The sequence below is a fragment of the Balaenoptera physalus genome (genome assembly GCF_965194825.1).
Source record: "Balaenoptera physalus genome assembly, chromosome: 4".
NCBI lineage: Eukaryota > Metazoa > Chordata > Mammalia > Artiodactyla > Balaenopteridae > Balaenoptera > Balaenoptera physalus.
Window position 1 is genome coordinate 62762507 of NC_138891.1, and position 22988 is coordinate 62785494.

Below are 22988 nucleotides of genomic sequence, written 5' to 3' on the forward strand. Positions count from 1 at the left end.
GTTTTACCAGTTGTCCCAGTATTTTATAACTATTCCCCCTCTCCAGGATCACACAATGCATTTAGTTGTTATATCTCTTTAGTCTCTTTTAATCTCCTCAACTTTTCTTTGTCTTTCTTGACTTTAGTATTTGAATGTATAGGCCAGTTATTTTGTACAGTGTCCTTCAATTTAGGTTTGTCTGATGTTCGCTATGATTAGATTCAGCGTTTTTAGCAGGAACGCCACAGAGTGGTGGAGTCTTGTCAGTACATCATATCAGAAAACATGCGAGGTCAGTTTGCTTGAATATTTGGTGATGTTAACTTTTCATTATTGATTAAGGTGATGACCATTAGGTTTCTCCACTTCAGAGTTACTGTTCCTGGGTTTCTTTTGTTGCTTGCTGAGTTGAATCAAGGCGGCAACTGATTAATTAGACCTTGGATTATTGTATGTTCTTTGTGCAGCTCGAGATGCTGCTGTGCAGAAGATTGAGACTATTATCAAGGAACAATTTGCACTTGAAATGAAGAATAAGGAACATGAAATTGAGGTCATTGACCAGGTATAATGATGTTAAATTAAAAATAAAGGAACAGAACTATTGAAAAAAAACTACGTGTGATGAATTTTTAAAAATCTGTTGAGATGGAATTATGGTGTATTTTTCCCCTTTGCTGTTCTTTTAAAAGGAGCTTTCTCGTTTTTGGGAAAAAAGACCTGCGCCTTTTTTTTTTTCTTTAAATGACATTGCAGAAAAAGATTAAAAAATCACTTGAAATTCCATCCCAAAAGATAATTCCTCTTTGCTTTTGTGCTCAATATCTTTGTGGACATTTCTCAATGAATATGCATATATACATACAAATACATATTAATATGTCTATATACTCTTGCAAACATCGTATTTGTCATTCTTTTAAATATTTTGCCAATCTGATAGGTGGAAAATGGTCATTTCTATTTGCCTTTCTTTGATTATTAGAGAAGTTGAACCTTTGGGTTCATTTACATTTCTTATGAATTGTTTGTATATCTCTTCTGTCATTTCCATTTTTAAAAGTAATTAATTAATATTTATTTTAGCGACTAATTGAGGCAAGAAGGATGATGGATAAACTTCGTGCCTGCATTGTCGCAAACTATTATGCTTCTGCAGGACTTCTGAAAGTTTCTGAGGTAAGTTTTCCTCATATGCAGTCATTTCTGGCCACCCATATTGTTGTGTGAAGAGAAATTAGTCTTGATGTGAAATCCCTGCCTTCAAAACATTTCTTATATTGACCTTTCGAATTCAAGAAGCCTAGCCTGCCTTCCTGGGAATATACGTAAATTTATCATTGTGTTCAACCATATCCTTTAATTATACCTCTCTACATTGTCAGTAATCGTTAAGTAACATTTTTTTCTTTTTGCTTAATTGTTCTGTAACTAATTGTTAGCACTGTTGCTAGGCTTTGCAGATACAAAGATGAGTGTGACCCTGTTCTAACTTGCCTTATTCCTCTTCATTTGATTATGGATGGCTTTGGAATAAATTATAGATCGATTCATTTTTCTCTGACCTTTTACTGCTATTGAATGACAATTGTTAGTTTCAGTAGATTGACTCTATTCAAGAAGCCCTGATCTTTTTCCCCCTTTTTGTGAAAATTTTCAAATATATAGAGAAAGTGAAATAAGCACTTGTTTATGCATCACTTAGCTTCAGCAGTTTTAACATTTTGCCATGTTTGCTTTATCTATCTTATTTTTGTCTAAAACATTAAAAAGTAAGTTCCAAGCATCGTGACACTTCATCCCTAAATACTTAATCCTAAAGGATCGTCTTCTGTGTAGTCACAATACCTAAGAGAATGAGTCCCTAATATTATTTGATAATCAGTCCATATTCAGATTTTCCCAGTTGTCCCCAAAATATCTTTAAAGTTGGGGTTTTTTTTTGTTTTTTGTTTTTGGACAGGATCCAGTCAGGGTTCATGGGTTACATTTGGCTGTTTTGTTTCTCTAGTCTCATTTTATCTAGAACAGTTCTCCCACCTTTTTTTCCCCTGTGATATTGACTTATTTGAAGAGACCAGGCCATTTATGTTGTAGAATGTCCCACATTTTGGATTTTTTTCCCCTTGGGTTGTTCCTTCATTCCTTCTATTTTTCTGTAAAATAAGAGTCAAGTCTAAAGATTTGATTAGATTAAGGTTGAGTCTTTTTGGAGATAGTACTTCATAGGTAATGCTGTATACTTCATATTGTATCACATTAGGAGACATAGTATCAGGTTGTGCTACTGTTAGTGATACTAAGTTTAGTCATGGTTAATGTGATTACCACTAGATTGCTCCAATTATAAAGGATGGGGATAAGATTGAACTGATACAGAAGTATTTCTTCTTGTTTGACGTTTTGATAATTTCAGCATAAGTTTTGTTTTTTCTTAAGTTTTTTCCAGTTAGAATTAGATAATTCTCCTCTTGGACAGTACTGGCTCAATGAGAATAGTGGAAGGGCTGCAGGGAGCATAGTAGCATGCTGCTTTGCATCATTCCCTGTGGTTTTTACAGATAAGAGGTACCTGCCATGTATAGGCTTTTGTGTCATCCTGTGGAGCTTTAGGGTATTAGGTATGTGAAGCATTATTTGAGTTTAATCTTAGGTGGTAGATAGTTGTTTCTTCTACTGCAGAAGTTTCCATATTACATTTTAGAGTCTGAACTACTTTGCTCGAGCTACCATAACAAATTACCACAAGCTTGGTGGCTTAAAACAACAGAAATTTGGGAGTTCCTTGGTGATGCAGTGGGTAAGACTCTGCACTCCCAATGCAGGGGGACCCAGGTTCGATCCCTGGTCAGGGAACTATATCCCACATGCATGATGCAACTGAGAGTTCGCGCATGCCACAACTAAGGAGCCCATGAGCCACAGCTAAGGAACCCGTGTGCTGCAACTAAGGAGCTGGAGAGCCTCAACTAAGGAGCCCACCTCCTGCAGCTAAGACCCTGCGCAACCAAATAAATTTTAAAAATAAATAAATAAATAAATAAATAAATAAAGGAACCAGACTTTAAAAAAAACCAAAACAAAACAGGAATTTATTATCTCATGATTCTAGAGGCTAGCAGTCCAAAATCAAGTATGTTGGTGGCTAGGCCATGCTCCCTCTGAAGACTCTAGGGAAGAATTCTTCCTTGTCTTCTCCTAGCTTCCGGTGGTTGCTAGCAGTACTTGGCATTCCTTGGCTTGTAGCTGCATCACTCCAATTTCTGCCTTTAACATGGACTTTTCCCTTTGTGTGTCTTCTCTGTTTCTTTCTGTATCCAACTTTCCCTCTTTTAAGAATACTAGTCATTGAAGTAAGGCCTACCCAAATCCAGTATGACATCATCTTAACTTGATTACATCTGAAAAGACTGTATTTTCAAATAGTCACATTCACAGGTCTAGGTGGACATGAATTTTTGGGAGACACTGTTAACCCAGGGCAGATTCTAAAGTCATCTGTCATATGGCTTGCTATTAGATTCAGCAAGATGCACATTGCAAGCTAGCAGCTGCCTGACATAGGACTGTAGCTACTCTGAAGAGCTGGTTATTCATTTAATGTTTTGATGCCTTTTTTTTTAAACCATTAGCAGTACTGAACTGTGCTATTTTTTTTTTTTTTTTAATTTATTTATTTTTGGCTGTGTTGGGTCTTCGTTTCTGTGTGAGGGCTTTCTCTAGTTGCGGCAAGCGGGGGCCACTCTTCATCGCGGTGCGCGGGCCTCTCACTATCGCGGCCTCTCTTGTTGCGGAGCACAGGCTCCAGACGCGCAGGCTCAGTAATTGTGGCTCACGGGCCTAGTTGCTCCGTGGCATGTGGGATCTTCCCAGACCAGGGCTCGAACCCGTGTCCCCTGCATTGGCAGGCAGATTCTCAACCACTGCGCCACCAGGGAAGCCCCTGAACTGTGCTATTTGATAGTCTAGAAATGTACTGATTTTTATCTTGTTATATTCTGATTGGGATTTATTTAAGGATATTTAGGTATATTTTTATCTTTTAGGATCTGCCAATTAATTATTTTTAGTTTGCTCTAACAAAATACATTTATAGCTCTAAAATAAACCTTTATTATTGAAGTACAACAGCTCTGTTGCTTTGACTCTGAAACACTGGTCTCTGGCTCCCTTTTACTTGCTAAAACAATTATTATTATTATTTTTTTTAACATCTTTATTGAAGTATAATTGCTTTACAATGGTGTGTTAGTTTCTGCTTTAAAACAAAGTGAATCAGTTATACATATACATACGTTCCCATATCTCTTCCCTCTTGCATCTCCCTCCCTCCCACCCTCCCTATCCCACCCCTCTAGGTGGTCACAAAGCACCGAGCTGATCTCCCTGTGCTATGCGGCTGCTTCCCACTAGCTATCTATTTCACATTTGGTAGTGTATATATGTCCATGACACTCTCTCACCCTGTCACATCTCACCCCTCCCCCTCCCCATATCCTCAAGTCCATTCTTTAGTAGGTCTGTGTCTTTATTCCCATCTTGCCACTAGGTTCTTCATGACCTTTTTCTTTTTTTTTTTTTCCTTAGATTCCATATATATGTGTTAGCATACTGTATTTGTTTTTCTCTTTCTGACTTACTTCACTCTGTATGACAGACTCTAACTCCATCCACCTCATTACAAATACCTCCATTTCATTTCTTTTTATGGCTGAGTAATATTCCATTGTATATATGTGCCACATCTTCTTTATCCATTCATCCGATGATGGACACTTTGGTTGCTTCCATGTCCTGGCTATTGTAAATAGAGCTGCAATGAACATTTTGGTACATGACTCTTTTTGAATTATGGTTTTCTCAGGGTATATGCCCAGTAGTGGGATTGCTGGGTCGTATGGTAGTTCTATTTTTAGTAAAACAATTATTTTTAATTTCAATTAAGCAATTTCTAAAGCTGGGCTTCCTAGGAAGTAACTACATTATAACAACACACTATTTTATATGCAAGTAACAAAACACAGAAAAATACCCTAGGCAGGCTTCAGTACTGGACTGAGGACAGACTGTATATCATTATTAATCATTTTAAACCATTCTATGCTACATTTTATTCCTACGTGGGAGCCATTTTACATACACATTTTTAAAAATCTTTATATTTCTTACAGGAATGTTTTATTTAGAGCAGTTGATGTATTTGTATCAAGCAATGTGACGTTTATTTTTTTTTTAAGTCAAATCTGACTTTCTATGTGTTACTATATATATATATTTTTTTTAATTTTTTAATTTAATTTATTTATTTTTGGCTGTGTTGGGTTTTCGTTGCTCTGCATGGGCTTTCTTTAGTTGCGGCGAGTGGGGGCTACTCTTAGTTGCGGTGCGTGGGCTTCTCATTGTGGTGGCTTCTCTTGTTGCGGAGCACGGGCTCTAGACATGTGGGCTTCAGTAGTTGTGGCACATGGGCTCAGTAGTTGTGGCTCACAGGTTCTAGAGCGCAGGCTCAGTAGTTGTGGCGCATGGGCTTAGTTGCTCCATGGCATGTGGGATCTTCCTGGACCAGGGCTCGAACCCATGTCCCCTGCATTGGCAGGCGGATTCTTAACCACTGTGCCACCAGGGAAGTCCCTATATATTTATCTTTACTTTTCATTTACCTTCTGAGGACTTGCATCTTTAGCTTTTATTGTTAGGACCTTTGCATAATTATTTATCATTCTCTAGTTTTTGTTTTGTTGATTTGGACCACATTAAGGAGTTTGGACTTCATTTTATGGGAGTGGGGTGATTTTGAAGGATTTTAAGCATGATTGGAAATAGATAAGCGTTTTTGGAAAGATCAAACTTTTGCCTACTTTTGTTGGATATGATTAAAAGTTTGTTTTGCTTACCCTCATTTTTGCAGGGATCAAAGACATGTGATACAATGGTTTTTAATCATCCTGCTGTCAAGAAATTTTTGGAATCACCATCTAGGTCATCATCTCCTGCCAATCAGAGATCAGAAACACCATCAGCCAATCATTCAGAAAGTGATTCTTTATCTCAACACAATGACTTCTTATCTGATAAAGACACTAACAGCAATTTGGACATAGAGGAAAGACTCTCAAGCAACACAGAGCAGAGACCAAGCCGAAATACTGGAAGGGTATAGTTGGATGGATGGGAGGGAGCTGAAAGAGAAGAGAACCAGTATTTATTAAGAATGCACATATTATTCATTTAACCTTCATAGGAACCATAGGATATAAGTTAATTATAGCCCTTTTAGAGATGGGGAAACTGCGTCTCTATGAGGTTTAAGTTATATTTGTTCACAGGTATCAGAACTGAGAATTAAACTTTTGTCTTTTTATATTTGTCCACAGTATCAGAACTGAGAATCAAACCTGTGTCTTTTTGATTTTACAATTCAAGGCTCCTGTGTACCGCACAACTCCTAGATGCCATTCATGTAGATATGAAAGAAATTTTGAGGAGTTGGCAGTACTGTGACCTTGCCCAAGGTCTTTCCACTCTGTCATGTTTATTCTCTCAAGAGCAGTGGCTCTTCATCAGTTTCCTCTTTGAAACTTTGTGTTCTAAGATGCTTTAATAACTGGAGAAAATTTGAAAAACAATAAGTAGAATTGAAAACTGTTTATTGCTCTTTGATCCTGTCAGTTTGTAATTTGAATTCCCATCTCAAGCTGCTCTGAACTTCTTGGTGTAATACTTGGCTCTAGAATCCTTACTGGATAAGACCAGTGGTTTTTCTCAGCCAGATGTTCTGTGATAGAGGAAATTCCCAGGCTGCTTTCCACATACTCAGACATCAAAGATTTGATTATTTTGATAAAATTAAAAAATGTTTCTGATTACAAATTCATATATGTTCATTTTTAAAAATTTTAAACTACAGAAAAGTAAGAGAGAGTAGAAAAGTCATTCATAATGCCACCACCCAAAATCAGAACTCTTAGTGTTTGGATTTAGTTGTCTCCTTCTAGTATACTTTCTGGGGAAATACTGCATATGTTTTTCTTTTTTTAATTAAAATGAATTTAGGTCACACTAATGATAGGATTCAGAAACCTACTTACTATCTTTTATGTAATATGCATGCTCATGTTTATGTAACAGATATTTAGTGTTTACTGTGTACCAAGCATTTTTCTAAAAACTGTACAAAACCGTCATCTGAGATAGATACTATTATCATCCTTATTTTATAGATGAGGAAATAGAGACAGAAAAGTTAAGTAATTACCCAAGATGACACATCTAGTAAATGTAAGGGCCAAGGCTTAAACACTGGCTGTCTATATCCATAGTCAAACTTTAAATTAACCATTATGTTTATGTTACTTCTTATTGAAAAATTTGTAATAGTACAGAAGATTGAAAAGAAAGTAAATTCCATTGACCCCTTTCCCCATTTCCATTTCCCAGAGGTAACTGTTGCAGTAGTTTCTTGTGTATCCTTCCACATCCTATTTGCATATACAAAGCAGCTGTTTATGACTGTTACAAACACACACACATATGTGGAATTACAGTGTACAAACTTTTTCTATAAACTAATGCAAAAATTATAGTAAAATTATTCTTTCATGCTCTGAGAGCAGCTACAAAGCCAGAGAATTTTGTAATTAAAAAAAAATTGAGTTAGTCCATTCATACCTTTTATGATTTTGTGGTTTCTGCCTATTGAAAATTGTCTAAATTGAAAATGAAACTTGATTATGATTTTTTCTAGGACACTTCTGGTATTACTGGCTCCCATAAAACAGAGCAGAGGAATACTGATGTTACAGGAGATGAGACTTCACGACTTTTTGTAAAGAAAACAATAGTAGTGGGCAATGTGTCCAAGTGAGTATTCAGTTGAATTGTCTCATTTTCAGTCATCCATTTTTGGTAATACTCTGGCATACTCTTATTATCATAGTATTACAGTAAGTATAGGCCTCAAGGATTCTTTTTCCCAAATGCTTAGTTGTTTTAAAAGTGAATGAAAGTCCAGAGACTTGAGACTGCTTCAGTGTGTCTGCTAATCTTTGACGTAGGATAAAATTGTGCTTGGTAAAAATTTTGTAGACGTGAACGTTTATGCAAATGGTGTGTTTTATTAGGCATGTAAGTGTGGATAACTTTGGAGGAACTTTTGACTTCTTCTGGCCTAGTTCTATCCTTAGCAGCCTTTCCTAATTCCTAAAAATGTTTATTTGGTTGCCCAAATTGAAATGTTTTAAATTTATAACAAAAGGTTGTAGAGCAAGTCTTGAAGACAGAATTCCTTCAAGCTAAAGGGCTATCTCTTTAACAGTATGATCTCATGCTGTCTTATGGAAGCATCATCATTTTTGCCGAGTATCTAGGAATGGATAAAGACATCATAAATCTTCAAACAGCACAAGAATGTTATTTCCTCACAAAGCCTTATTTGCCCTTCTCCTCACTAGGCATATTTCCTCTATGCTCTCTTGTCATTTTTATCATATTATATAGTTATTTCCTATTTTCATATATTTTTTCAAATCAGACTGAATCTCTTTTGGGTAGACAGTATATCTTGTTTGTTTTTGTATCTTGCAGTAGTTGGTATTCAGTAAATATTTGACTGATGAATGAATCAGTATATTTATGAAAACTGTAATTGGATTCAATTACTGAAAATAAAGGATTCAGAATTAAAGTAAATATCTGGGGAGGGGGAATCAGATCTTGGGGGAGTCTTCCAAGTCCCAGTTAATGGACCACTGATAACAAATAAGAAGTACATTAAAAATCTCAGGATAATAAAAACAAAGATTCTCAATGGTCTGTGTTGTAGTATTTAAATAGAAGCATGAAATATGACTAAGGCAATTAGGTTTCTGTTTCATGGATTATTTTAGAGTTAGCATGCATTCAGCTAAGGGGACTAATATGAAGTGTTGAGGTCTCAACTATAGTACAAGACAGGTCAGCCCAGAAAAGGCCAAAACTAGAAATTCATGTAGACTCACCAGGCCACCAGAAGATTGGGGGAGAAACAGTTATTGACATTGTCAAACAATTATGTCTGATTTGTAGGTTTTGGGGTTTAAGACCAGCTAGAACTTAAAATACTGGTTAACTGTGGATTTTAAGTAGAGAGGAATGATTGGCATGAGAATTGTAAAGTCCTTGTTTGTTCTGGAAGAGGATAAAAATATCAATTTACTTTGGACGTTGTTAAGAGTGCTCGTTAGAATATCTAAGATAACAACGAAAAGAACAGACATAGAGATTTAAACTTTAAAAGTAGTAAGGGGTTGGACTTCCCCGGTGGTGCAGTGGTTAAGAATCTGCCTGCCAAATCAGGGGACGGGGGTTCGAGCCCTGGTCCGGGAAGATCCCACATACCGTGCGCCACAACTACAGAGCCTGTGCTCTAGAGCCCGTGAGCCGCCCGCAAGCCACAACTACTGAGCCCGCCTGCCACAACTACTGAAGCCCGCGTGCTGCAACTACTGAACCCCGTGCGCCTAGAGCGCGTGCTCCACAACAGGAGAAGCCACCACAATGAGAAGCCCGCGCACTGCAACGAAGAGTAGCTCCTGCTTGCGCAGCTAGAGAAAGCCCGTGTGCAGCAATGAAGACCCAAAAAGAAAAATGTAGTAAGGTGTGAGGAGAATTGAATGAAAAAAAGGGGAAAACCCCCCTGATTCCAAAGGAAGGCAAGCAGGAGCAGGAGAAAGGGATGTGGAAAAGAAGAAAAAAAGAAAAAGACAAATAGTATAAAATAATTTAGTAGCAATAAATCTAAATGTATCAACAATCATAAAAAATGCATATGGATTTAATTAATGAAAAGAAATAGTTATACTGAGATAAAATAACATCTTTATGCTAATGCATTTGAAAATTTAGATGAAATGGAGAATTCCTAGAAAAACACAACTTAAAATGACTCAAAAAAGGAAAAACCTTGAATAGTTTTAGAACTACTAAGTTTAATTATTGATTTTTAAAACATTTTCTTCACAAAACCAAATTAAACCATGAGGCTTAGATTGCTTTAAAGGCTGAGTGAACAGCTAATTCCAATTGTGTAGAAAACCTTATGGGGAAAAAGAGAACATTTGTCAATTTACATTATGAAGATAGCATAAGTTTGTTAGCAAAGCCAAACAGGGAGTTCATAAGAAAAGGAAAATTATAGGACATTGACACTTATAAATATAGAGGCAAAAGTGCTGAACAAAATCGTTAGCAAACTGAAGTCAGTAACTATAGAAATGATAGTAGTTCATGACCAGGAAATGCAAGTTTGGATTAACATTAGAAATTAATAAATATAATAAAGGACATAAAACGTGACCACCTCAGAAGATGCAGAAACATTTGACAAAATTCAAAGTCTATTTGTGGTGAATCCTCATGGCAGACTTGGAATTTAGTTAATCAGATAAAGACTATCTCAAAAAACCTTCAGCAAATATCATACTCAATGGTAAACAATTAAACGCCTTCCCCTTTAGGTTCAGAACAAGACAAGAGATGCTCAGTATTACTACTCCTATTCACCAGTGCACTTGGAGATACTAATAGAGTCATAATACATTAATAAATATGAGGATTAGAAAAGAAGAAACAGAGTGTTGTTATTAATAGATGATATAATTGTCTACACAGAAAAATCTAAAACGATTTTTCATAGTTTTAGAGTTACTAAGAGAGCTTGGCAAGACTATTGAATTACAGTATCAATACACAGAAGTTGATTGTGTTTCTGTATGACAGACTTAGAAAACAGTTCTAAAAAGATGCATTTACTATAGCAATAAAAAATACAACATAATAAATCAAACAAGATATGCTAGCCTTTCATGAAAATGAATAAAATTTTATTAAAACACATGAAAGAACTAAGTAATTAGGAACTTCTCTGGTGGTCCAGTGGTTAAGACTCCATGTTCTCAATGCAGGGGGCACAGGTTCAATTCCTGGTCGGGGAACTAGGATCCCACACACCATAGGGCGTGATCAATAAATACATAAATAATTAGATCAGTATACCATGTTCAGGATAGGAAGGCTCAATATTGTAAAAGATACCACTTCTCCCTAAGTTGATATGTAAATATTCTGATTAAAATCCCAGTAGCGTTCAGGAAATTCACAGGTGGCTTTTATTTGTGAAAAACCAAAGGGTCAAGATGGGACATGAATACTCCTAAAGAAAAACTTAAGTTAGGCAGCTTGGCCCACTGCATTGCTAAGGATAACCATAGACATAGATGAATGTATAGAAGTCCATGACCATATTTTACAACAAAATGTAATAAGGGGGCCTTGTGAAATAAAGACAGAGCCTCAAAAGGGAGGGCTAAGGATTCTAGTTTTACCATGGTCAGGACTTAAGGGAATGGCTTGTTTTGGCTTTTAAAAGGCAAGAGACCAGTTGCATCCTTCCTGGCAGCAATGAGTAGGAAACAGAAGAGTTCAAAGTTCTAGCACTTTGAAACCTGAATGAAATCAACCCAAAGGCTAGAGGTTTCCTAACCCAGGAATAAAGTATGCCAGTTTATTTCTACCTAATGTACCCACTTAGCAGGAAAAGCAAGATTGATTTTTTTTAATTGCATGGTGATAATCAGAAAACAAAACAAACTTCAAGGGAATGCCCCTTAGGCCAAAAAAAAAGTTTAAAAGAAAAGGGTTAACTGCAAAGATTCACTTTGGTTAGCTGATATAGCTGTTAAATATTGAATGAATTTTAGGGGTTTTTTAAATTGAAAAGTTTCTCCCACCCTTATCCCCTGGCAACCATTTTTCTACTCTACTTCTATGAGTTTGACTTTTTTTTAGATTCCGCATCAAAGTGATACCAAGCAGTATTTGTCTTTCTCTGTCTGACTTATGTCACTTAGCATAATGCCCTCAAGCTCCATCCATTTTGTCACAAATGGCAGGATTTACCTTTTTTCTCAGAACTGAATATTCCCGTGTGTGTGTGTGTGTGTGTGTGTGTGTGTGTGTGTGTGTGTGTGTGTGTGTGTGTATGGTGTGTGTATGTGGTCATATCTTTATCCATCCCTTTTAAAACTTTTTTTTAAATTGAAGTATAATTGACCTAACAACATTATATTGGTTTTAGGTATGCAACATAGTGATTTGATATTTTTATACATTGCAAAAGGATCACCACGATAAGTCTAGTTACCATCTGTCACCATAGCTATACATTATCTGTATATTACATGACTTAATTATTTTATAACTGGAAGTTTGTGTCTCTTTATCTCCCTCATCTATTTCCTTCATCCACCAACCCCCTCCCCTCTGGCAAACAGCAGTTTATTCTCTGTATCAATCTGTTTCTGTTTTGTTATGTTAGTTTTGTTTAGATTCCACATAAAAGTGAAATCATAGTGTTTGTTTTTCTCTGACTTATTTCACTTAGCATAATACCCTCTAGGTCCATCCATAGTGTCACAAATGGCGAGATTTCATTCTTGTTTATAGCTGAATAATATTCTATTGTATGTATATACCGCATCTTGATTCCGTTCATCTGTTGATGTATGCTTAGGTTGCTTTCATATCTTGGCTATTGTAAATAATGCTGCAGTGAACATAGGGGTATATTTATCTTTTTGAATTAGTGTTTTGCATATATTTGGAATTTCCAGAAGTGGAGCTGCTGGATCATGATAGCCATTCTGACAGGTGTGAGGTGATATCTCATTGTGGTTTTGATTTGAATTTCCCTGATGATTAGTGATGTTGAGCATCATTTCATGTGTCTATTGACCATCTCTATGTCTTCTTTGGAAAAATGTCTATTCAGGTCCTCTGCCCATTTTTTAATCGGGTTGTTTGTTTTTTTGATGTTGAGTTCTATGAGTTCTTGGTATATTTTGGATATTAACCCCTTATCACAGATATGTCATTTGCAAATATCTTCTCCCATTTAGTAGGCTGCTTATTTGTTTTGTTCATAGTTTCCATCAATGTGTAAAAGCTTTTTAGTTTAATGTGGTCCCATTTGTTTATTTTGGCTTTTGTTGCTCTTGCCTGAGAAGACATATTCAAAAAGATATTGCTAAGACTAATGTCAAAGAGCATACTGCCTATGTTTTTTTCTAGGATTTTTATGGTTTCAGGTCTTACATTTAAGTCTTTAATCCATTTTGAGTTTATTTTTGTATATGGTTTGAGAAAGTAGTCCAGTTTGATTCTTTTGCATGTTGCTGTCTAGTTTTCCCAACACCATTTATTGAAGATGCTGTTTTTTACCCATTGTATGTTCTTGCCTCCTTTGTTGTAGGTTAATGGACCAATAAGTGTGGGTTTGTTTCTGGGCTCTCTGTTCTGTTCTGTTAATCTATGTGTCTGTTTTTATGTCAGTACCATACTGTTTTGATAACTGTAGCTTTATAGTGCATATCCATTCATCTCTTGACAGACACTTATTTCCTTGTCTTAGCTATTGTAAATAATGCTGCAGTGAACATAGGAGTACAGATATCTCTTTGATATCCTTTTTTATTGTCTTTGCCTATATACACAGAAATGGGGTAGTTTTTAATTTTTTGTGGACCCTCCATACTGTTTTCCATAGTGGCTGCATTTACATTCCCACCAACAGTGCATAAGGGTTCCCTTTTCTCCATATTCTCACCAACACTTGTTATCTCTTATATTTTTGATGATAGCCATTCTCATCTCAGTTATCGTCTCAGATGTGATATGATAACTCATTGTGGTTTTGATTTGCATTTGCCTGATGATTAGTGATGTTGATCACCTTTTCATGTACCTTTTGACCATTTGTACATCTTCCTTAGAAAAATATTTATTTACTTCCTCTGCCTATTTCTGAGTCAGGTTTTTGTTTTGTTTTTTGCTATTATATGAGTTCCTCATATGTTTTGAATATTAACCCTTTATCAAGTATATGATTTGCAAATATTTTTTCCCATTCCATAGGTTGCCTTTTCATTTTGTTGGTGGTTTCCTATCCTGTGCAAAAACTTTTTAGTTTGTTGTAGTTCCACTTGTTTATTTTTGCTTTTGTTGCCTCTGTTTTTGGTGTCATATCCAAAAAATCATTGCCCAGACCAATATCAAAAAGCTTACCCCTTATACTTTCTTTTAGGAGTTTTATGGTTTCAGGTCTTAAATTTAACTTGTTAATCCATTTTGAGTTTATTTTTGTGTATGGTGTGGATAGAGGTTCAGTTTCATTCTTTTGCACATGGCTTTACAGTTTTCCCAATACCATTTATTGAAGAAACTATCCTTCCCCCATTGTATATCTTATCTCCTTTGTCGGAAATTAATTGACCAGTAAGTGTGGGTTTATTTCTGGCCTCTCTATTCTGTTTCATTGATTTATGTGTTTTTATGCCAGAACAACACTGTTTTGATTACTGCAGCTTTGTAATATAGTTTGAAATCAGGAAGTGTGATGATGCCTACAGCTTTGTTCTTCTTTCTCAAGATTGATCTGGCTATTCAGAATCTTCTCTGGTTCCATAGAGATTTTAGGATTGTTTTTCTATTTCTGTGAAAAATGCCATTGGAATTTTGATAGGGATTGCATTGAATCTAAATTGCTTTGGATAGTATGAACATCTTAACTATTAATTCTTCCAATTAATGAGCACAGAATATATATTTATTTGTGCCTTGTTCAGTTTCTTTCATCATTGTCTTATAGTTTTCAGTGTACAGGTCTTTTACCTCTTTGGTTAAATTTATTGCTAAGTATGTTGTATTTGATGCTGTTGTAAATGAAGTTATTGTCTTAATTTCTCTTTCTGATAGTTTGTTGTTAGTGTATAGAAACACAACTGCTTTTTTATGTTGATTTTATATCCTGTAACTTTACTGAATTCATTTATTAGTTTTAACAGTTTTGTGGTGGAATCTTTAGGTTTTTCTATATATGATATTATGTTGTGTGCAAATAGAGACCATTTTACTTCTTCCTTTCCAGTTTGGATGCCTTTTATTTCTTTTTCTTGTCTAATTGCTCTGGCTGGGACTTAACAGTACTGTGTAGAAAGACATGGCAAGAGTGGACGTCCTTGTCTTGTTCCTGATCTTAGAGGAAAAGCTTCCAGCGTTCACCATTGAGTACGATGTTAGCTGTAGGCTTGTCATATGTGACCTTTATTATGTTGAGTTATGCTTCCTCTATACCCAGTTTGTTGAGAGTTTTTATCATGAATGGGTATTGAATTTTGTCAAATGCTTTTTCTGCATCTATTGAGATGATCATATGATTTTTAGCCTTCATTTCATTAATGTGGTGTGTTGCATTGGTTGATTTGTGTATGTCAAACCATCATTGCATGCCTGGAATAAATCCCACTTGATCATGTTGTTGATACTTTTAACACATGATTGACCGGGGGATTTTTGCAGAAACTAACACCTGTGGCTGATGGTTTGTTATGTAAGTGAATATTGAAACACCTGCGTTAGAGTAAATATCAACAACGTTTTTTGCACTTAATGTATTTATTTGAAACTTTGTACATGTCTTACTAAAGCATTCTAATATTTTGTTAGAGTGTGATAGGCAGTATAGCAGGCACCTCTGTGCAGGGGAACAGAATATCTATTACAAATATACCATGTTTCAGTGCACTTTCCCCTGGAATAGGAGGCTCGACACTTTCTGGTGGCATTTGTTTTTGGTCCTGTGGGTATTATTTCCTCTCGAATGTATTCTTTTATTTTACCTGATAGTTGACAATGTGGATCTTTGCGGCGCACTGTTCTAGAAACACCACAAGAAGGACCAGGTGTGGGACTACCGCTATATTCACCAGAATGGTCAGTTCCCCATTCTCTAGCTACTGCTAACAAAAATTACTTGTAAGTCATTTTATTCTGTGCATTAAGGCTGCAATAAATTTTAAACGCATTGAATAAAACTGCAATTACTCAAATAGAAACCTACTTTCTTATACCATTTTCGAGTTCTCCGGAGGATATTGAAGTTTGCCAGATATTGTTTGGATCAATCAACTCCTTTCATGTATTTATTATACTCTAATATACAGGTGGGCTTAGTTATCTGATGGCCAGTCCTCCGTCTTCTTTTCCTGTAGTTGCTATGGAGGTGTCATGAATAGTTGTCACCATGCGGATTAGCCTCTTGTCTTTCCATATAAGAAAAGTCACTTCTCCCTTCCATAAGAATGTCATTTCTCCCCTCTGTAGATTTTTAGATTTCTCCTTTAATTGGTTTGATAGACCACGATTCTCTCTTATAGTCCCACAAACTCTGGTTTTATTTTTCAACAATATTTCAGATGTGGACACACTGTTGTAATAATTGTCTTGGTAAATATGGTGCCATGAACCAAGATAAGGTTGTAGGACCGATAATATTGTTTCTTGCAGTTTCTTTCCTTCACCCATGTAAATCTCAAAGTTGCATATATATCCGGTTTCACTTTCACTCACCATCCTGACCAAAATTCCATATTTTGTAAGTTTTCTGGGATTATACGTTTTGAATCTGAGTTGTCCCCTCCACTTTATCATTGTCTCCTCAAGTGATAGCTCTTGTTTGGGTATATAGATCGATTGAAATTTTGGTAGAAAATAATCCAAAAGAGGTTTAACTTTTGAAATTCTGTCTATAGGCAGTGGAGTTTCTGAGTTATTGGTAAAGTGAAGAAATACCATTATTTGTTCGAACCTTCTCGTCATAATCTTTGGAAAGATTGGTGTTTCGGGATCAGTCAACCAGTATTCTTTCCAGTGTGACTTTCTTATTTGTCCCATCAAAATTATTAATCCAAGAAACTTCTTCATGTCACTATTGGTTACATCAGTCCATTTTAAAGCCTTACCATACTTTTTATATGATTTTTCATTCTGTTGGTAATACAGGTTTGTTTGAGAAGCGACCAACTTGAAAAAGTCGTTACCAAAAATTAATTCTGTTATTTCACTAACACTTTGCGGGTTATTACATTCAGTAGTTACACCTGATACACCTGTAAAGTCTTCTAATTTTCGTGAAGTGTTGTCTTCAATCCACTCTTCCGTAGAAGCAAAGGAGCATTCTCCAGCACCGTGAGTTTCATTTTCACTTTCCGTATCAGAATCAGTCACTAAGGTTTTTTGTCTTTTTGTTGGTCTACTATTCACGTCGTCTGAATCAGAACTATATTCTGAAGAACTGTCATCTTCTGAGGCACTAGTGTATATGTTGCTGGGACAGTCAGAGAAAGTATCTGTATAAAATTCACCGAAAAATTCTTCTTCACTCAAAATTTTGTGATGTGTCATTTTTGAAAATTTTATGGTAATAAACTTGCATTTATAATATACACAGGATTGGGACAGAAACCTAACAGAGCAAAATGTGAATGATAATGACAGTCATAAGTTGTATAATGAACCCTTGATCAATTTTAAGCTCTAACAACTTTGCACGGTGATGTTAATTGTATCACTCTGTATTGATATGTCTCTGGTCAATAACGTTCGGTTAACAAAAGACGCATTAATACATTACTCTCTGGTCGGTAATGTGTCAATGTACTGTTGAATTCTGTTTGCTAATGTTTTGTTGAAGAATTTTGCATCTACTTTTATCAGGGATACTGGCTTGTAATTTTCTTGTAGTATCCTTATTTGGCTTTGGTATCAGGGTAATTTTGGCTTTGTTAAATGAGTTTGTTGAGTGTTCCCTCCTTTTCTGTTTTTTGGAAGAGATTGAGGATTGATACCAATCCTTTAAATGTTTGGTAGAATTCACCCTTTAAAGCCATCTGGTCCTGGAATGTACTTTTTTGGGAGGTTTTTACTAATTCAATCTCCTTACTAGTAATTGTTCTGTTCAGATTTTCTATTTCTGCACGATTCAGTCTGGGTAAGCTGTATATTTTTAGGATTTATTCACTACTTCTAAGTTGTCCGGTTCGTTGGTGTGTAATTGTTCTCTGTCTCTTATGATCCTTTGTATTTGTGTAGTATGAGTTGTAACATCTCCTCTTTCATTTATAATTTTATTTATTTGAGTCCGTTGTGTCCCCCCCCCGACCCCCGCCGCTTTCTTGGTAAGTCTGGGTAAAGGTTTTTGTTTATTTATCTTTTCAAAAAACCAGCTGTTAGTTTCTTTGATCTTTTCTACTGTGTTTTTGGTCTCAATTTATTTCCACTCTGATCTTGATAATTTCCTTCCTTCTACTAACTTTGGGCTTAGTTTGTTGTTTTCTTTCTAGTCCCTTATGGTGTAAAGTTAGACTGTGTATATGAGGTCTTTCTTTTTTCTTAATGTAGGCATTTATCACTGTAAACTTCTTTCTTAGAACTGTTTTTGCTGCATCACTTAGGTTTTGGTGTGCTCTATTTCCATTTTCAGTTGTCTCAAGATATTTTTTGATTTCTCTTTTGATTTTGTTTTTCACCTATTTGTTGGTAAGTAGCATGTTGCTTAATCTTCACATATGTGTAAATTTCCCCATTTTCTTCTTGTAATTGATTTTTAATCTTGTTTTAAGTAATAGTTAATTGGTTTGTTAGGAAAAAAGAATTCGAGTAGTTTTTTTTTTTTCTCTACTCTAGGTACATACCTCCTGATAAGAGAGAAGAAAACGACCAATCAACCCACAAGTGGATGGTATATGTCCGAGGGTCTCGTAGAGAACCCAGCATTAATCATTTTGTCAAGAAAGTTTGGTTCTTTCTTCATCCCAGCTATAAACCAAATGACCTTGTGGAAGTTAGGTGAGCACACTTGAGTTATTAAACCTGAGAAGTACAGATTTACTGAAGTGGAAGGAAAGTGATTTAACTTGAGAACACTCCCTTGAAATTCTTGTGTTATTAATAATTTACTCCGCTTCGGCTTTTAGTCACAGTATAGTTTTAGCTGTGGTTCCCTCTTGCAGATTTCTGTCTCACTGAACAGGTACCATCCCCTTCTGTCAGGTTGTTACCATATGAATTATATTAGCTGATTCTGCTCTCCTCTGGAAATAGCTTAACTTGTTTATACAGATACAATGTTACTGTTTTTTATGATTATCAGAATATAATAGAATTAAATAAAGGTTTCTGAAATTACAGAAATATTTAATGTTGAAAGTTCTCCATGATCTCACCTTCTCAGAGGTAACCCTTAATGATATTTTTCCTGTATATATAAACTTAGTATAGTTGTTGGGGTTCTTTGTTGTCATTATTATTTCACAAAGATGGAATGATAATATATATATTGTTCTGAAATTTGTTTCATTTAGGTGTATTCTTTACATCTTTATGTGATGTTACGTATCACATATATATTCATTATATGAATGTATTGTAGAAGTGGTTGTGGGTCTTCATCAGTGAAATCTCCTGTATCCTCAGCTTTCGTCAGAACATTCCCTCCACTCCTGACTCTTAGGTAAAACATGGCTATCTCCTGAGAACACCACTTCTCCCAAGAAAACTTTCAAGTGGCAGCTGTTTTTTTCTCTCACACAGCATGTACCATTGGGTCTAAAAATGGGGTGCATGTCTTTCTTGCTCATATTTGTGGCTTCTAGACCACCCTTTCCCTTCTTGTCTCTAAAAACCTCAGCTCCTTTGAAGCTTCGTAAGATCTGCTGCTCTTCCTTGTCGCAGGCATCTACTGATTTCCCAGTCAATCCTCTCTTTCAAAAACAGTTTTAGCACCTGGTGTACTGATTTTCTGTCTAGCAGTGGTCTTTTTTTTTTTTTTTTTAACATTTATTTTATTTATTTTTGTCTGCGTTGGGTCTTCGTTGCTGCTCACAGGCTTTCTCTAGTTGCGGTGAGTGGGGCTACTCTTCATTGCGGTTCGCAGGCTTCTCATTGCGGTGGCTTCTCTTGTTGTGGAACACGGGCTCTAGACGCATGGGCTTCAGTAGTTGTGGCACGTGGGCTTCAGTAGTTGTGGCTCGTGGACTCTAGAGTGCAGGCTCAGTAGTTGTGGCGCATGGGCTTAGCTGCTCCGCGGCATGTGGGATCTTCCTGGACCTGGGCTCGAATCCGTGTCCCCTGCATTGACAGGCGGATTCTTAAGCACTCCACCATCAGGGAAGTCCCTCTAGCAGTACTCTTGCCCTCATTCTTAAGGGCTTTGACATGCAGATAGACAATTCGTCCAAAACCCTGGTCTCCCAGGTCATTGATAACCTCACTTTAATAATAAGGTTATGGTAGTGATATACTATAGAATCTAAGCTGAGTAAGGAGAGAAGGAGATTACATAAGAGCAGTGATGAGTAGTGCAAACTGGTGTGGGCAAGAAATGGAAATCTCTGTGGGGTCAAAGGAATGGAGTCGGAAGATAGGAGTTGTTGGTCAGAAAGTCAAATACCTGGAAATGAGATATTTTTGTAGCTAATACAGAACATTTATCTTCTTCATATGGATAGTTATGCGTTTATCAGTTATCAGCTGATCTGTCCTTTAATACACACTAAATTCTGACATAAACATGGATCTGATGCTAGATTCTGTTAATGATTTTGATTCCTGTACTAGTATTATACTATTTTTTTAAATTAATTAATTAATTTATTTATTTTTGGCTGTGTTGGGTCTTCGTTGCTGTGTGCGGGCTTTCTCTAGTTGTGGTGAGCTGGGTCCACTCTTCATTGCGGTGCGGTGTGTGGGCTTCTCATTGCGGTGGCTTCTCTTGTCGCGGAGCATGGGTTCTAGGCACGGGGGCTCAGTAGTTGTGGCTCGTGGGCTCTAGAGCGCAGGCTCAGTAGTTGTGACGCATGGGCTTAGTTGCTCTGCGGCATGTGGGATCTTCCTGGACCAGGGCTGAAACCTGTGTCCCCTGCATTGGCAGGCGGTTCTTAACCACTACGCCACCAGGGAAGTCCCTATACTATTTTAATTGTTTTGCTTTATAGTATATTCTGATGTCGGGTAGAGTATGTTCCCCTGATTATTATTATTCTACAGTTTTTGTCTTGGTCATTCTTGAGTATATATGTTGTTCCAGATTAGTTTAGAATCTCTGTCAAGTTATGGATTGAAATTGCATTGAATTAATGATTGATTTTCACACTTTTTATGATATTGAATCTTTCTGTCTTGTCTATCCTGGAGAATCAATCAGTGTAAACAAGATTTTTTTCTTTTAATGTTTATAAAACTTCCTTTATTTTCTTGACATATTTCACTGGATAGAACCTCAGAAAAGTGTTGATACTCTGTTTTTTTCTAATGGTAGAGTTTGATAGAGGAGCAATTACATTCTTAGGCTCTCAAACATTAGTATTGAGAAGGCCTTGTCTGTGATTTTGTTTCAGTCTATACCTGATTCATGAAATCTTTCAGAAATACCCGATACAGCTCATCTAGCCTCACCTGGAATTCCACTGGTGACCTAGACTTGTTTTCTTTGCTAGGAATACCATCTTCCTGTTGTCTGTCTTCTTCACTTACACACACATGCACATATGCATATGTACACACACACACTGTCTTTCTTAAGGTCTGCTGTTTATGCTTCAAGACATAACTCAGGTTACTTTCTCAGTGAATCCTTCTTTGCTCTACTTTCTTACAGGGGTTAAAATACAGTAAATGATTGTTTACTTGAATTCTTGGGATAGTAACAATATTTTATAGTTTAAGATAGCTTACAGGGTAACAGTATTTTCTGAGTTTAGATATACTGACTCCAGGTAAGTCCAGTATTTTAATAGACATATTTTAGTGAGTTTGGTAAGAAATAGTAGATGAGTTTAAAAAGTACTTTGTCTATAAAAATATAAATAATAAAAAGAATATATGTTTTAATGTCCAGACCAGCAAGAAATTCCTTTATATAGTAAAAACAGCAACAAAAATACTGTTTTAGGAAAACATTTTATTTAATATAAAACATGTGAATCAGTTAAAATGTATTAATCATATTTTTTATTGATGATAAACATCTGATTTATCAAAAATGGGATTAAAAACTCATTACATAAAACCCTAATACTTAATGATGCAAATCAATGCCTATTTTATTTCTCAGTTCTCATCCCAGGAATTGGAATTTGTGAAACACACTGAGTTCCTTTAAGTTTTAGAATATATCATGCAGTAATATATGAAATTGTATTTATTAAGAAATCTTTACTAATCTGCAGGTAAAGGTGGCAAATCACACTTATCAGGTTGTATTGTAACAGTCTGAGGAAATCCAAGGAAAAGATCATACATATAGCTCCTCTTCAAATTTCTCTCTCATCTTATACATCTGGAGTATCTTCTGTTAATAGTAAATGAACTTTATTTTCTGAAATTTATGAGGCTTCACCTCATGGAAATAGCCTCTGACAATTATTTTCTGTCTGGTCCATGCCACTCTGACAGTATTGCATAACTGGCTGTGGTGGTATATCTGACCAGTTAGTTTTTCACAGCTTGTGAATTGCACCATTACTACATACCTTTCCCAAGAGCATACTTTCCCATACTTTATTAACTACTGGGTTATGATTTTTAAATAGTATTTTAAAAGAGATCCTTGCTTGTGTGCTTCTGGTGTTTAAAACTCCTGAGAAATAATTTGTTAATGATTAACCACATCTCTGTGTTTTTATAGCAAGTAATGTATATAAGTTTATTATTACACTTATTAATTTACATGTATGTCTCCCTTACTAGATTTAGAACTTCTCGATGTTTGGGGCCTTTTCTTAATTCTTTCTCTCCCTGTGATCTAGCACAGTGTCCAGCATGTAGTAAATGTCATTTCTTGTTGAGTGAATTATTGAATTCATGATATGAGCCATTCCATTTGTAGGTGGCTGTGTTTGTTTGGAAGTTTTTAATTATATTGAGCAGAGACCTAACTTCCTTTAACTTCTAAACAGTACACTTCCCGTTTGTTTTGTAACACCACACAGAATCAGTGTAGTCCCTTTTCCATGTAGCTGTTGTTCAAATATTTTGAAAGCAACTGTTAGGTCTCTTCTATTCTCCTCCAAGCCAAATATCCACATTTGTTTCAGTTGTCTTTCATGTGACTTTGTTTTATGTTCCTCTGCCATCCA

At 35.9% G+C, this 22988-nt stretch overlaps 1 protein-coding gene and 1 pseudogene across 9 annotated transcripts in view; both read left to right on the top strand.

The window, feature by feature from the left end:
• The window catches only part of YEATS2 (YEATS domain containing 2), a 107903-nt gene that overhangs the window by 30631 nt on the left and 54284 nt on the right, over positions 1–22988 (top strand). For all 8 annotated transcript variants that reach the window (XR_014262969.1, XM_082459945.1, XM_082459947.1 and 5 more), the window contains exons 3-7: positions 450–547; positions 1069–1161; positions 5891–6136; positions 7727–7842; positions 18538–18699. Coding sequence is in view for 7 of the 8 variants with exons in the window: in XM_082459945.1 (XP_082316071.1) it covers positions 450–547; positions 1069–1161; positions 5891–6136; positions 7727–7842; positions 18538–18699 (715 nt within the window). In the remaining variant the exon portion in view is untranslated. The remainder of the gene's footprint in view (positions 1–449; positions 548–1068; positions 1162–5890; positions 6137–7726; positions 7843–18537; positions 18700–22988) is intronic.
• LOC309659832 (large ribosomal subunit protein eL29 pseudogene) overlaps positions 1–22988 on the top strand; it is a 183950-nt pseudogene that overhangs the window by 10145 nt on the left and 150817 nt on the right. The gene's annotated exons all lie outside the window — the stretch shown is intronic.